Below are 15,470 nucleotides of genomic sequence, written 5' to 3'. Positions count from 1 at the left end.
TAGCAGGTCATACTGTTGCCATGGTAACCTATTACGTCACGAAAATGACAACATCGTGTTCACCAATGATTGAGCAGTTTTTTGATACCATGATTGTACCATCACGTGATAAAGAGTGGTTATAACGACCCATCATAATCTAACTGCTGGAGACTGTTTTGAACCACCTTAAACAAAGAGCGAACATCCTGGATTTGACTTTCGCTTTCTTCAAGTATCTCTTCCCTGCATATGGCGAGGAGTGGTTCCACGTCATTGAGCTCGTCTAGTGCGCGAATAATTTTGTCAAGCAAGTCGTTGTATTCCTTCCTTTTTCTCTCGAATTGTTTAACTTTTCCAAAAAGGGGACATTCTCTGACAGCCTTCAATAGCTCCTTTATAACATCCAGACGATCAGGTCCAAGATGATTCTTCTCTTCTAGTTCTGTGAACAACGACAGCACATTCTGGATGTTGTCTTCGTTACTCGGAGCAATCTTCCCTCTGCACATAAACAGTAAACGATCGCATACATTCAGCTCCTCAAGTCTCTCGCTTATTAGAAAAAGTAAGCTGTTATACTCGATGACAGACATTTTAAACTCAGTATACTAAGTCTCTTTCGCCAATTATCATGATCTCTGCACCAAGAAAGTTCTCCAAATCTCAGTACAACATGGCGGCTAATCTTGATGGGAACACTGATGTTACGAGTCACGCAAGTTGTTACTAAATTGTGGTAACACTATTTGCTGCCCGCATAGGGCAACCTCCTATTTCTGTCCTGGTATCTCGATTTCATGATCAGGTTATCTGTTTGTTAGCAGTTCCCAGGCCCCACTGCGTAGAAAGTCTGCGATTGGTGAATTTATGATGGACAGACTTGAATCTGCGACCTCGTGCTTTGACCGTTCGTTGAGTACATTCGTTGATGCGAGGGGAAGCGTTCGAAGAGATTGATTATTACCCAGGCAGTGAGGTCTGGATTTAAATTTCGGCTCCGCTGTTTTTTTTCCTTTCCTCCTTCAGTCACAAATCGCCGTCTGGTCTCTAAGGCGCATGCGTCAGCTGTGCGTACGTACAGCACATGGAATTTACAGAAGCTGTCGACGCTAAAAGTTAGCACGGATTCCATGATTTCTAGGGCGATGAAATCACATACAAACGAACATACCGTTCGAGGTAGACCAACACTAAAGGACGTTAAGCGTTTTCGGAACGGGTCGATCTGGAAGCCTTATGAGAGATCAATTTACTAGCGAACATTTTGAGTGAATTTATCAAGAATCATGTTATACCAAAGGAGCTATCAGCCGGGGCTATCAACTCTTCAACTTGATAAAAGGCATCTTAGAAGAGTCATCGTATTTTTAGACGTGGTCGTGAACCAAGTGGAATCCCAGCACGAACTCAAGAACGTCTGAGCAACAAGAGTGGAAAGGTTAGAGAATTTGTTTACGAATGTATCTGTTCGATTACACTTAGGTAAAATGTTCTGAGAAACTTCGTAAAGTATAATAAAGTTAAAATCTCGAACTAAACGATATTCTCTCGTTATTTTCTTGTAACAGAGTTATGTGCCTTTACAAGAATGAAACCCATGAAGCGAATTATTGTACATTTAAGCTGAAAGGAACTAATGTATGTTGACCCCAGCAAAACAATTCTCGGCTTGCACTGTTACGCAATACTGATGCAATAAAAAAATTATTCGAAAACCATTTAGTGGATAAAGTCAAGAAATTGTGATATTATAGGAGATTAATAAAGATAACACTCATCAAATTTTTAAGTCTGTGCGTTTTCCCAAACCTCTAAAACTAAAACGTTCATAGGCTGATATAAAGACCTTGACTCATTTCACTCCCTAAAGACCTGCAAACTAGTAATATTTGTCTTTTGTCTTTCAATGTGTATCTGTCCGACCTTTTGCTAATATATCAAAGTGCAAGATAAAAGAGCCTCTGCTAATAAGGGAATTAAAACCCGCCCTTAATGATAATGTAAGCAGCGAAAAGCTTTATCTTTATTAGGTTGCATTGTTTATATGCAAATTTTTCTCAGCTTCTGTCATTGTAATTGTTAATTAGTTACTTATTTTAAATTGAAATTTAGTTGTTACTTCTATTCCTAACGGTTACTTCTGAAGATGTATGTTGAAACATACGAAACGTCAAGAAAATGAACTTTGTTTTTTACATGCGTTTTATTGTCATGTTTATCACCGCGGTTTGCGTGTTATTTCTCATCAAACAGAAATGATTTAGTGAATTAAAAATGCAGTTACGTCTGATTTACCTCTTTGACTTCGCTCATTCTACTCTGTAATTTAATGTATCATGCTAATGTACTGAACGCGGTCTGAAAAAAAAATCTCGGCAGAAATAACTATGTATGTATACATGGGTAATAAGTGTGGCTACTTTGCTGAATATATAACTGAATAACATCAAAGATAGATTATACCTCCTTATTCTACCGTTTGAGAAGACAAACAAGCGATGATTTTAACATCCGATAGGGGTTTGGAAAAACTGTGAAAGGTGTCATTTTCTTTGTCACTTGTCCCAGATCGTCAGCAGCTGTGGGTGTATATATGTTTTGCATTGTCAGGCACAAGCAAATAAGCCGAAATCTCATTTATTTACACCCCGGATGCTTTACAACTTTCCACCAGTCAGTAGGAAGTTGGTGCCTAGTCTAGATTAGGGTTACAACTGATCATGGCCTAGTATAGGGTAAGTGTTTCCGTGTCCCAGCGGCACACCCCTACCCAGAGATTAACAGAGTACCCTCCAGGGTGGGAAGAGAAGCTAGCGATGATTTAAGCATTCAATAGTATAGAGAACCATTGCCTGATTTCAAACCGAAAAGGACTAGGTACGAGTCTGTAAATTATGAGATAAGCAACTATTGATCCACATAGTCAGAAAGAGCACACCGAGATTCACAAAATCCCCAAGTTTGGTGATAATCAGGCTAGTTTTGACTGAGATACAGCCATTTGAAAACGTCAAAATTAACAAAGAAATGTTTGGTCATCCGGACGCGTGTCCGAATGGTCATACATTTCTTTGTAAATTTTGACATTTTCAAATGGCTGTATCTTGCTTACTATTGGGTCTATTTACACCAAACTTGGGGATTTTGTAAAGCTTGGTCTGCACTTTATGACTATTTGGATCAATAGTTGCTAATTCCATAATTTAAAGACTCGTACCTAGTCCTTTTCGGTTTGAAATCAGGCAGGAGAGGAGTTTAGAGAACTACGGAAGGTGCCACTTTCTTTAATATGAGCTCCAGATCGTCAGTAGATCACTTTGAGTGTGTTTTTGCATTGCCAGACTCAAACAAATAAGCCGACATCTCATTTATTAACACCCCGGAGGCTTTACAACTTTCCACCAGTCAGTAGGATAGATGTACTTCAAAATCTCTTTTCCGCCTCTGGGCGCTGAAATGTTGAAAAAGCCAAATTGTATCTTTGGTAGTGGTTGCTCAATAAGCTTAGCTGGAAATGTGTGAAAATTATTAAACTGAAAATAGAACAGCCATGTTGCCCAGCCAAATCTCTTCATCCATTTTCCTGATCTATTAAAAACCATCAGATCGACGGAAAACTCAGAGTTTCCATCGTGAATCTGAATTAGGCCATCTAGGGACCTAAAATCACCCACGTGTTTCGCGCCAACAGATTTCAGTTTTTCAATAAGTAGGGTTTTGCTGAGCGTCTTTAATCTGCCATCTCCGTCCAAGCCGATGTCGGCGTCGTCGTCCCAGGCAAGAGGAGCGTGTCCACGAAGGGCTCCCAGGAGTGAGCCGTACATGAGCCAATGCTCCAGGCCCAGCTCGTCCAAAACCTGATGAACTTTGTAAGACAGGCTAAGAAGTTGATCCATTTGTAGGTTGGTGAGGTTTCTGCATTTCATGATTGGTTTAAATGGATGACGGCCTGTATATCGAGCGAAGTTTTGCGTGCTAATCAAGTAGTAGATGGTCGATACCACTGTTATGATGCTCAGTAGAATAAATAGGAAATATCTCCCCATGGTGAAGCCTCCACCTATCTTAAAACATAATTAAAGGTTACATTAAATGGCTATGTTCAGCCGTATTTCTGGGGTTATGGAATTATACAACAGCCCATACTGGTCTTAAATTGGGTAACGATGTGAAATAATGGAATCAAAGATCAAGTGGAAATTAAAGAAACTAGCAAAAAATATTTCTCAAATATGATTCTAAGAAGAAAAGTTTTAGATAAACATTTCAGAATAAAAACTTACGAACTTAGCTGTCAAACAACTTTTCGTCATCCTCATGACAGCATTGTCAAGTTTGAAGTATTCAGGAATAAGATTATACAACTTTTTTATAACTTGAAAAAATGCGGTAAAGTGAAAAATTTTGCACGAATAGAGTCAGATTAAGTTTTAAGAACAGGTTAAATGAGACAGTCCAGTTTGTTTTGACATTTCTGCAAGATCGAAAAGTGCTTCAAAGCAAGGGTGTTGGCCTCCAGGTTGTGTTTCTGCACCAGATGTTTACCAGTGGCTGATCTTTTACGCTCTTCAATGCTTTGATGGAAGTATAGACGTGTAAAGCCGACATAACCCGCATGGCACGCACAAACATGCTTCATTATTAGTAATTCAGCAAATTTAATTCTTGCATGTCGTCTTAATCAGCAAAGCTTTTGACGATTTTATTTTCCCGTTTTCGCCGTTTCAACCGGCAACGTATATTAAACGCTCAAGAAGTATATGACTCTTTATTTCAACAGGGTGCATAATTACAGCCGAAGACTATAGTCTCCCTTAACACATTTCTGACCACTTCCAGAAGTTTGAGAAATACTCTGTTCGGCGTCATGATTTCAACTTTCGACTATCTTCTTGGAGTTTGAAATGGGGTAAAAAGGGGTCTGAGAATTTGTACAACTAAAGCCTTCCTACCCAAAAGGCACCTGTGTGTCACCCATGGATGCCTTAACCAAAATTAGTAGAATCCTACAAGTAGGCTTTGAAAGATTGCGCTTGCAAAAGTAGCATAATATGCTATTAACAGTGCGCGTATCAGTTGTAAAATTATTCTAACGATTATGCTAGTTTTTGTAAATTATGCTCATTTTAGCAAAAGATGGAGAAATCATACTTTTACTTTTTACTTCAAATTTAGTTACAACACTTCAATAACTATGCAACAAACAAGAAAATGGCACACCCTATTTACAACTAGAAATTTATTAGTGCATCGTGATTCATTATAAATTCCCTGGCTATCACTGTCTTGCAAATGATTTGCAGTGAGAGATGAATGTACATGGTGTAACCTGCCCATCGCTATCACTGTATGCACTCGCAGCCGCGGACGCCATCTTGGGTAACCGAACTACAGTAATTATGCGCATGCGTCGAGTCTATAGAAAGAGTCCTGGATCACTTCCTGTGGGACCCAGGTCCCATGAATGTGACAATAAGCAGACAACAAATTGATTTTGTTGCTTAAATTCGCCTGTAACACTGATTTCGGGCCAAAGCAATTGGTTGTATGATCAATAAATGACAATTTTGTGCTGCAAAACTAGCCAAAAGTGCAAATTGTGCTAGCAGTGCTTTTTTTCGGAAAATCGATGAAAAGTATGCTCGTATTGACAAATTATGCCAGTCAAGAGACCATGATCTGCATTTTCTCCCGTGCCAGCACAATCTATCAGAATCTACCTGCAAGTATACTACTACAAATACTAAAATCTGATTGGCTGAACTACTTGTATGCTATCAGCCATTAGAGTGCAGTGGCCAGAGATCGTCCGCACAGTGTCAATGTTTTCTGGTTTCTCTAATGTTTTGAGGAAGAGTTAGAAATATTACGGGATAATTAAACTCTCAAGGACCGTAAAAAAAGAAACTGACCTTTATGCGATTATAAAACCTCAAAATGTTTCACTGAACCGATGAGCAAGCGTGCTCAACTGCAAGTCTCAAATAACAATTCAGTCCGCGCAATTTTGCTAAAGCATGAACTGTAATACTACGTTGAGAAACGATTGTAGTATCGTTACTCGAAAGGATATTTAGTAAGGATTCTACTAAAACAATTTTTTGGCCGAATCAGCTATCATGTCATAGAAATCTCGAGCTCATAATCTATTTGTTAAATGTAATACCAGCAATTAATGCATTAAATTGACCAAGGATTAATGTGATAAAATTCTAACCACAAGTTTAATAAATTATCACCAGTAAATGCAGTAACAGCCATGAATACGATACCAACTATGAATGTAATAAATTATCACTTAATTCGTGGGCGGCAAATACTGTACTACAATAAGATACCTCAGCAGTGCAATGTCATACCTTAGCACTGTCATAACACAACTCGACACTGACCTTCAATACTACTCAACCGAGCCTTCAATACTACTTCAATAAGCGAGCTTGGGCCAACTGTGATTATATAGCAAATGTTTGAAGTAAAACCAATTTTGGTAAGGGAGAAGGGGGCGGGGAAGGGGAGGGGGACTAAAAAATTGACTTCTAACGCTTTCAAACTTAATATATTTTGCCTCAACATTTTTCGCCGGATTGTAGGACCCTTGTAGCTGCTTGAGTTCAATAACTTGAGAAGCGTCACGACAAGAAATGGATCGCTCCAACTACAATCGAACCTCACGTAAGTGACCACCCACAATGTCAAGCCTAGGTGGTCACTAATGGGGGGTGGTCGCTAACGAGAGTAAGACCATATTGGATCAAAATTTTACCTCATTAGCATTTGGTAACTGCAGAGACTTACCCCATGTTTTAAATGTTTTATTCATATGAAAAGTCAATTTTGGGGAAAAAAGTTATTTCCCATCGAGAAATTTCTGTCTCTTGTCTCTTTCCTGCGCGTTTACTATAATTTGCATCTTGTTTAATATTCTAGTTTTTTAGTTTTCGCACACGCTGCAGTTTTTAGTTTCACCGTTGATCTCAACGGGAATACATCGCTAGTGCAATAAAACTATATAGAGTTGCTTTTTCGCGGCCGACAGCGCCGGTACAATGTACTTTTTGAATTATTATGTTCATTGCTTTCAGCGGTAAATTTCTACATTTTGTAAGTTTGTATTTTTTGTTGTTTCTTAGTTCAAACCTCTTGTCGTTTTGGTGTTTGGAATCAGTTGCTTACGTGGCCAAGGAAGGATTCGCCTTTTGGCAATAACAACTCTTAAAAAAAAGAAAAAAACCCCTCAACGATTTGCTTCGTATTTTAAAATTATTTCTATGAAAATAATTTAACATGATTGCGATGTCAAAAACGCACACCTCACCACTAGCTATCACGCAATCATCCCATCAGTACTAAAGCCTCAACATGGTCGAAAAGAACGGCGACAATTGGAAAATTTACATCATTCGTTTACCTTTCCCGGCCCCAAAGTAAAAGATTTGGTTTGTTCACTCAGCAGACTCAACGCCACTAAGCTTGTGGCAACGGCATCGCGACTCAAGTAAAATGAACGAGACTGTACTGCAAAAACAATTGGAGTTCTCAGATGCGGCTAAATATTGTTCCTTTCGTGCGTTGCGTAGTAATAGCGTGACAAGAGAATTATTTTAAGTTATACACAGCCGCGGTTGTTATGGTAAATCACGCTTTTGTATAGCCTTCGTGTTTTTCGCTTTATCAACTCAAGATAAATACCGTTGGGAACCGTTCTGTTTACTCAGGGAGGGTACAACACCAGCTAATTACAAATTTGTTAGAGCCCTGAACTTTCCTAAGATTCCCTACGACCTGGGTGAAATCATTAAAACGTGACTGCACTGCTTTACTCATTTGATCACAAACATTTTGGCAAAATATATAACGGTTTGCAGACCTTTAATATATCCTGAAACCCCCGAAATAATTTGACGTCGGTTTTCCGTTTTCTTGTCAGACAATCTCTGTGTCTGGCCAGCGACACATTTGCCGTCCGTTTTTTTTTTAGAATAGAAAATGTATGCAAATTCAAATAGAAATTGGTCAAGTTAAATATTCCTGCACATGAGTCTAGTAGAACCCCGTTGATACGGTCAACAACGGGCCATGGAAATTTTGGCGGTATTAGCGGGGTGGCCGAATTAACGGGGTAGGATCAAACCTCACGACTGGTCTATATTGACTGACATCTTAACAGATATATCATGCACAATAGACTTTCGAAATATTAAGATTCAGCCTAAAACAATAGACCTCAGTACGAGGCTCTGGGGAATAACGTGCTAAGGTCTTTTGTGTTAGGCTGAATTTTAATATATCGAAATTTGTCTACAGCACTTCTAAGCAACTGTTCTTCAATAAACATCCGAAATACAGATATAATTTAATTAATAAAATTCAACTTAATTGAAATTGAAACAGTGTGTAAAATATTAACAATACGGAGAGATGAAAATATATATAGCTGGTTTAAGTTGCCATGTAAACGGGGGGTAAAGTTATAAAGGATCATACAAGTTGGGATTTTAGAATGTGGCCGTTGGCCGTATTAACGGTTTTTTTATAAGAAAATGTATGAACGTTTCGTAGGGACAAAAACAGTGGCCGTAATTCAACGAGGTGACCGTAACACGGGGTTTCACTGTAGTCGATGTGGAGCGTTTTTTTTTTTCAGTTTGAAGGTCCTTCTGAGAGTGCGCGCATTGTCAGGCAAGTTTAAATGGGCTAGACTCAGGCAACTTGCTAGTTCGGTAGATCGGCATAGAGCTTGGCAAGACTGCGAACAGAAATGAAATCTGGCGTTTTTCTGCTGCCGTAACTTTAAGTCTTGGACACGACGCATCCCATATGTGATGGACGTTACCGTTAACCCAAATAATTTTGACCCCTAAAATGCAGTGTCAGCTCCTCAAGCTCGTTGACAAAAAGATTGTCTACTTCAGGGCTACAGGGAATGTAGAATTCAGGTTGGAAATGTTCGATCATCGTTTCTAAAGCTTCACTCCATGTTTTACCGGATGACATCTTAGATTGAATTAACTTCTTGATATTGTTCAACGTCGTAAATAAACTATCACTTCCTTTTATATACTGAACGTTCGATACAGTCTCTTCCCCGTGACTTTCGATATCATTATCTTTATACGTTATCAATTGTTTAGTTTTACTTTGAATCCACTCTTTCTCTAAGAAATCGGCTACTTCTTTTTCGTCTTTCTTTTGAATCTCGCCATTACGAATCAACATACCGACATAGTCTTTGATGGAATTACGACGACTGCCTATCAAATTTGATAACGTCTGATGAATGTCTTCTAATTCGTCTAAAGAAACTAAATATTCGTTCCCTATTCGACATATTTGATTATAAGCTATCAAAGCCTTGACGAATAATTTCAATAATTCTTCTTCTAATATTTCTACCACCCTTTGGTCGGTCGAATTAGGGTGCGTTTTATGAACTTGGTGTAAATTCAATAAGATGTTATCAAACACACTCTCTAATTCTTCTTTTTCGATCTTGTGAAAATTCGTCAAGTATTGCTCGTTTTGGCGAATTATCTGGATGAATTTCTGATATAATTCCGCTACCTTTCCGATCTTGATCAGACGATTTACGTTCAACGGAACACCTGATTTCCAATTAAAATGTCGAGAAAGAAAATACTTCTCGTTTACGAAACCTTGTGCTACCACATGCGGACTATTCACCACTTCGACACTCAAGTTTTTAAACATACTCCAAGGAAAACCACTTTCTGGTTTATGCACGTCCAACACGTGATGTATCAAATCTAATATATTATTGGTATGAATCGGACATTGAACCATATTTCCTTTACCTAACTTATGTTGAATCGTCCAATCCTCTTTGTCTACGTGTAATGTATTCCCCGAGGCTCTCTGCCAAGGTTCAAAATACGGGGTGTTCGGTTTATGAATTTTTTTCACGGTTTTATCCTGGCGTCTTTTTTGGTCTAACAAGTTCTTACTAAAACGAACTTTCTCTAACGGGTGCTTTAATTCTCCTTCACCGGACACTCTGATCGGATCTACGTACGACCACTCCGGTTCACACGTTGCATCAAAACCGATATATTCGTCAAATCCTATATCGGGCTCTAAAGTCGAACCTAAGTTCTTTGTAAATTCTGGAATCACTTTGCTTCACTTCTCTTTTATAACAGACTCTATTTTCCTCAACGTTTTCAATTTAATACTTCTCTCTACATCCTTCTCCGATATCCCCCAAAAATACGCATTTCTTACTCCTTCGCCTAAATCACCTCCAGGGCATTCGAAACGATAACGGAGCCAAAACATATAAGGAGCCTCTTTTGAATTCTCTAATAAATCGCGGTCTTCTTGACAATTCACACCCGTTAACTCTTCTAACATCAACACCGACATATTACAATATTTCGATAAATCTCTTTTCGTCGATGTTTTGGCGTCTGGCAACGTCCATTTCGTATGTAGATATTTCATATTCTCGCTATAATCGATCTCGCCTATAAATTCCACATACACGCGAGGATTGGGGTATATCTGGCGGGCCAAAGCTAATCGAACCATCTCGAAAAACGAATCTCTTTTCTTTTTGAGACTCACTCTCTCTTCTTTCTCTACCTTCACTTTACTATCGAAATATTTAGTCAAAGCGGAAACTAGCACTCTCAAGGGCATATAACCCGAATTTATCGTCAACATATGATTCAATACTCGCCAAAAATCCACAGGAGTAAATACCCATATGCGTCTCGGCGTATGAAATATACTAAAATCATACGTTAACGGGGCCGGTTCTACTCCCGTTACGTACATATCCCACTTTACCTTTCTACTCGTGCTAAAATTCCACATCCGCTTCAACAAAATCCACATTTCGGTCGATGTTGCCGTTAACGGAAGATGATGTTTCCAATGCCTATACACCGTCGACCAAACCGTCTCCAAACGGTTACACGTAGTCAAAAATAAAAATACTCCTCGGTCAACCCAATTTTCTTTTACGAAATTACTCGTCGGTGGGTCAATCTTAACATCTTCTATCCCTTCGCTCAAGTCACAATACGATCCTACGATTTCCGGATACTTCGATAACTTCTCTATCACCGTTTTTAAATCGAGACTTTGAGGGGCAAATAAAGCTACTAAAACCGATAACAACGATAAACTCAAGCCGCGGTCGTTGATTATCACACGACACGCTTCACAAAACTCTTTTGTAGTCGGTTCGTCCTCTTCTGGCTCTCCATGGAACTCTAAAATCGTCTTTTCCGATAAATACAATACCGGCTTCGATAAATCTCCTTCGTTCGTCCAAAGTACTATCGGAGCGTTTTCTTCCCAAAGATCGATAGGAGCTACGAATATCCTCTTCTCAGTTAATAACTTCTGACGTTTCGGATACTTTCGGATGTGGTGACTTACGTTATTCAAATCTAAAAAATTAATTTTAAACGAAAAACTAGTCATGAAATTCTGATTTTCTATCAATCGATCACTTACACCTTTCAGAGAAAAAATTTCATACATGTCTTCTATAAATTTACCCATCTCGATACTTAAACTAGAAAATACTTTATTCGATTCGTTAGTATCTGAACTCTTTGAACTTTCAAATAACTTGTAACATTCTCTTTCAAATGCATCGACGGGTTCTTCGGTAAAACTACTTTTTACACAGATATTGGGTTCGGAAGCACGTAAAAAGTCCGAGGCTATATGCGTTTTGGTGAAATTATCCGACTGTTCTTGGAGGTAATCGCAGTTCTCCAATAACACTGACTTCTTCTTAATTCTTTCATCATCGTCTGCATATTGTAGAGATCGGTAACTTTGGAGATAATTTTTTTTCTCCCTTTCGGAACTATATGGAGAGGGAGTTTTTATCCATAAATATTGATCTGTTTGGGTGAGTATATTATTATATCCTTTCTTAGATTGTAGTCGCGAGTCGCAATCGAGTGTCTTTTTTAATGTCCACGGAAACTCGTAATTTTCATTCAAAGATTTGATTTCTAAATCAATAACTTGAGGAGGGTTTGTGTGAAACTCATCCATTTCAAACCTTATATTCATTTAATTCGATGACTGACTTTAACGGTAAATTTTATTTTTATACACTACTATGGGTATACACTATAGATATACACTATGGGTATACACTATGGGCATATACTATAGGCACTATGGGTTTCCTTCCCTTTCTCCCCCCTCTCCTTTTTTCGATTTTTTTTCTAAGCTTTTGCGGGCAGCAACCCACCCACCTCCAGCGGCAACTCGGCCTTATATACTAAACTTTTCTCTTTTCTCTTCACTTGTGGTATCGCTACTCTGTCCCCCTTTCTCTATGTACAAGTACGCATGCGTATCGCTACTCTATCCCCCTTTTTTCTTTCATAAACACGTACGCATGCGTATCCTTACTACAATCGACGACTTCAACAAACGAACAGTCAAACCTTTACAACATTTTATTAAATCTTTCAAACGAAAAACATTACATTACACACTACTAAATCTTACAGATATAACCACTTCTGAATTCCAAATCATCATTCTATCTCACTATCACTATCAATTTCATCTTCATTTTTTCCTTCTAATAATCCCGTCTCTTCATCAATCTTTAACTCATCTTCTTCAGATCCTTCTTCTCCTAGTTTCTTTATCGCTCTAGGATTCTTCTTAACGACTACATTATTATCTTTCAACATCTTTTCGATTTTAGGATCAAAAACTCCTGAAGCGCGATGTGGCGGTGCGAACATCTGATCTCCTATCAATTCTTTAAATATCGTATAATTCGATACGTGCAAAAAATACATACCATACAATTGCGTAAATATCTTAAAAACAAATAAACACGCTAATATATCCATCACTTTCACTTTCGCTGAATTTTCGCACATGGAAGAACCTTGGTTTATATTATTCAACCAACAACGAGAAAAAAATAAAACGTACATACCTCCTATACACAAACGGACCGATTGAAAAAAACTCAACATTATCATCGATAACAAACCGGGGTGGTCTTTAAATTTACTCAACGCTTGTTTTAAAGCCCTATTCCGTAATGTCTGCCAAGCGTGAGAACAAAATATAACCAGACTTATGAACCCCGTCACGAACCACGGAAGCCATAACAATATCGTCTGAGTATTAAAATTTGGGAAGTAATTCAGGTTATAACCGTGCTTTTTCTGACTGCTCACAAATAAGATGATCCATATATAAATCGCACTGCGTAAAAAAATCTCGATGCTCACTATCAACACGTCTTTCACTAAAAATTGATACCGGCTCCCGATCAATTCAAAATAATGCGTATGGTTTCGTGGAGGACGTTCCTTTTTCATATCTGTCGAATAATTAAACATCGGGACTTTCGATTCTTTATGTTCTTTGAAATATTTCCACGTATATTCGTTCTGAATCGAAAATTCGTCCAAGCTCTTTACGTCTTTGACCAACATATCACCTAACCTTACAGGAGACCCCGGTAAATGCACAAACGTCTGTATCAATATGGCCACTAAGTTCAATATGATCGAAATCGTACATAAAACGTACATGAAAGATTCAGAAAATGGATGACTTCCGTCCGCGTTATGATTATGCGGAGTAAACCAATACGTCAATAAACCTAACGATGTTAAACCATCTACAAACGGAATAACTACCGGGTAAATCAAGGCGTTGAATATACGAATATATTTACTCTCACCGTTTTTTATCGCTTCTCGAAACCCCATATGTTCTTTCGGATTCTCTTTTTCGTGGTTCATATGGTAAAATATATACATCAATAATGTCGTACCAGAACACGCAAAATAACAAATATAAATGGTCGCACCACTTGCCGATTCATGCGTCAGACGAATCGGATTCATACCGTTCGCTTCCATGCTATGAACGTGCATGCTTATCCAAAACAAAACACCTACAAAGAACAAATCGTTTATTAGTAATAACAAAAAACGTAAAATCTGATATATGGTTCTTTTATCGGTGGCCGACATGTGAACTTGAAGGCCCACCGAAGTTATGAATTTCTTACAATCGTCGATCACATCTGATTCAAACGATTTTATCTCTTTTAAATCTTTTTTAATGATCTTTCTAAATTTAGGCATTATCTACTTTCCTTACAATATAACTTAATATTAGATTCATTAATTAATACTTTAATGGTCAAAAATATTTAAACAATCTTCTTTCCCTCCTCATCCTTTTCCTTCGATTCTCCGCATCTTTCACTTACTACATTCGCATTAAAAAAATCGGCTTCTTTATGCCAAGTGTTCGCAAAATAAGTTTCGAGCTTCTTCTCTTTCAAAGCTTCTTGCTTGCGGTAATGATTGTGGTTATGTAATATATTAAAGAAGAGTAACATTGAAAGATAATGAATCAATAATACGAGACATATATATAAACCTTTTTCTAAACCCATCTCGATCAGAATAACCATATAAGACAACAAATATAAAGTCATCGAAACCTCGTCAGACAAGAATTTCAGAGACATTCTTATTCTCGAGACGATATATATATATATATAATGAAAAAGAAATATGGGCCGAAAAAATCCAATATCAATTCCTCCTCTAAGTCGAAACGTAACTGGGGTCGATCTTCTCGGTGGAAACAAGAACCTTGGTCTTCGGTTTATCATTCGATACAAAAACCTTACTTTATCCTCAATGTCGGGTGTATAAATACTACTACTACCGGATGGAAAGATCATGACCCTCTTCACTTGAGATACAACATGCCACTCAATATTTTTGACAAGGCAAAAGAGATCTTGACAGAATGTCAATCTAATGTCAAAAAAAATTGCCGTGGATTCTGATTCTTTCCTGACGCAGATCGACCTAAAATCGGATGGTTTCTTAGCTCCGTCACCGCTTACATCACCAAACTAGGACATCATATCAATATCAAAAATTATAGAAAAAATTCCGGTTACATCTTCAAATACAGAAGCCCGAAATCATCTAATGCGGCGGCGAGAATCGGACGGAATATCGATCATGCCTTTAACGTACTAATCGAAAACGGACTACGAATTCGATATATTACGGACGACCGTAAAAAAAAACTTCTATATTTCAAAGACGAAACAAACCCGAGGTTTCATCCTCCACCTTCTTTCGTTGCCACTTCCATTTGTACATATCTTACACAGAAACGTATCTACCCTCTTTTCGGACACTCTCTCGTTCTCGGGAATTCTTGCTTCGGCGGTATACCCGATTCTATCGCTTGGGATGATACTACTAACGAAATCGTTATCCTAGAACTCAAAACTACTTTCGTGGTTTTCGAATCTTTAGATATCGACGATTCTATCGTTTCTCACAAATGTATCAGTGATTTAGGGTTTAAATACAGTATCTTGGGACAATATCAAAGTCAAGCGGCCTGTTATGCTGCACTTTTAGTCCAACAATTAAATTTCAAATACAATGTACGAGCCGATATTCTCGTCATCTCTATTCCCA

General features: G+C 38.1%; 2 protein-coding genes and 2 long non-coding RNA genes across 4 annotated transcripts in view; 2 read left to right on the top strand and 2 right to left on the bottom strand.

Annotated features, from left to right (window-relative positions):
• Nucleotides 1-119: 119 nt before the first annotated feature.
• LOC149096813 (uncharacterized) lies at nt 120-740 on the bottom strand. Its single transcript, XM_089279798.1, has one exon. It carries the CDS (start codon nt 573-575, stop codon nt 120-122), a length of 456 nt encoding a protein of 151 aa, XP_089135924.1. The 5' UTR covers nt 576-740.
• A 60-nt stretch (nt 741-800) lies between these two features.
• LOC149096812 (uncharacterized) lies at nt 801-2,272 on the top strand. The gene is made up of 2 exons (XR_016204307.1): nt 801-1,420; nt 1,551-2,272. It is a non-coding gene; the product is annotated as an uncharacterized LOC149096812 (long non-coding RNA).
• A 1,032-nt stretch (nt 2,273-3,304) lies between these two features.
• LOC149096811 (uncharacterized) lies at nt 3,305-4,028 on the bottom strand. The gene has a single exon (XM_089279797.1). The coding sequence runs from the start codon at nt 4,026-4,028 to the stop codon at nt 3,354-3,356; it is 675 nt and encodes a 224-aa protein (XP_089135923.1). The 3' UTR covers nt 3,305-3,353.
• A 4,518-nt stretch (nt 4,029-8,546) lies between these two features.
• Nucleotides 8,547-15,470, top strand: part of LOC149096810 (uncharacterized) — a 30,543-nt gene continuing 23,619 nt past the window's right edge. The window contains exon 1 of the long non-coding RNA XR_016204402.1: nt 8,547-8,921. This is a non-coding gene — a long non-coding RNA (uncharacterized LOC149096810). The remainder of the gene's footprint in view (nt 8,922-15,470) is intronic.

Source organism: Orbicella faveolata, unplaced genomic scaffold, assembly GCF_042242905.1.
Source record: "Orbicella faveolata isolate gen_17 unplaced genomic scaffold, um_ofav_v1 contig_47, whole genome shotgun sequence".
In the NCBI taxonomy this organism is placed as follows: domain Eukaryota; kingdom Metazoa; phylum Cnidaria; class Anthozoa; order Scleractinia; family Merulinidae; genus Orbicella; species Orbicella faveolata.
This window is presented reverse-complemented; position numbering and strand designations above follow the sequence as displayed.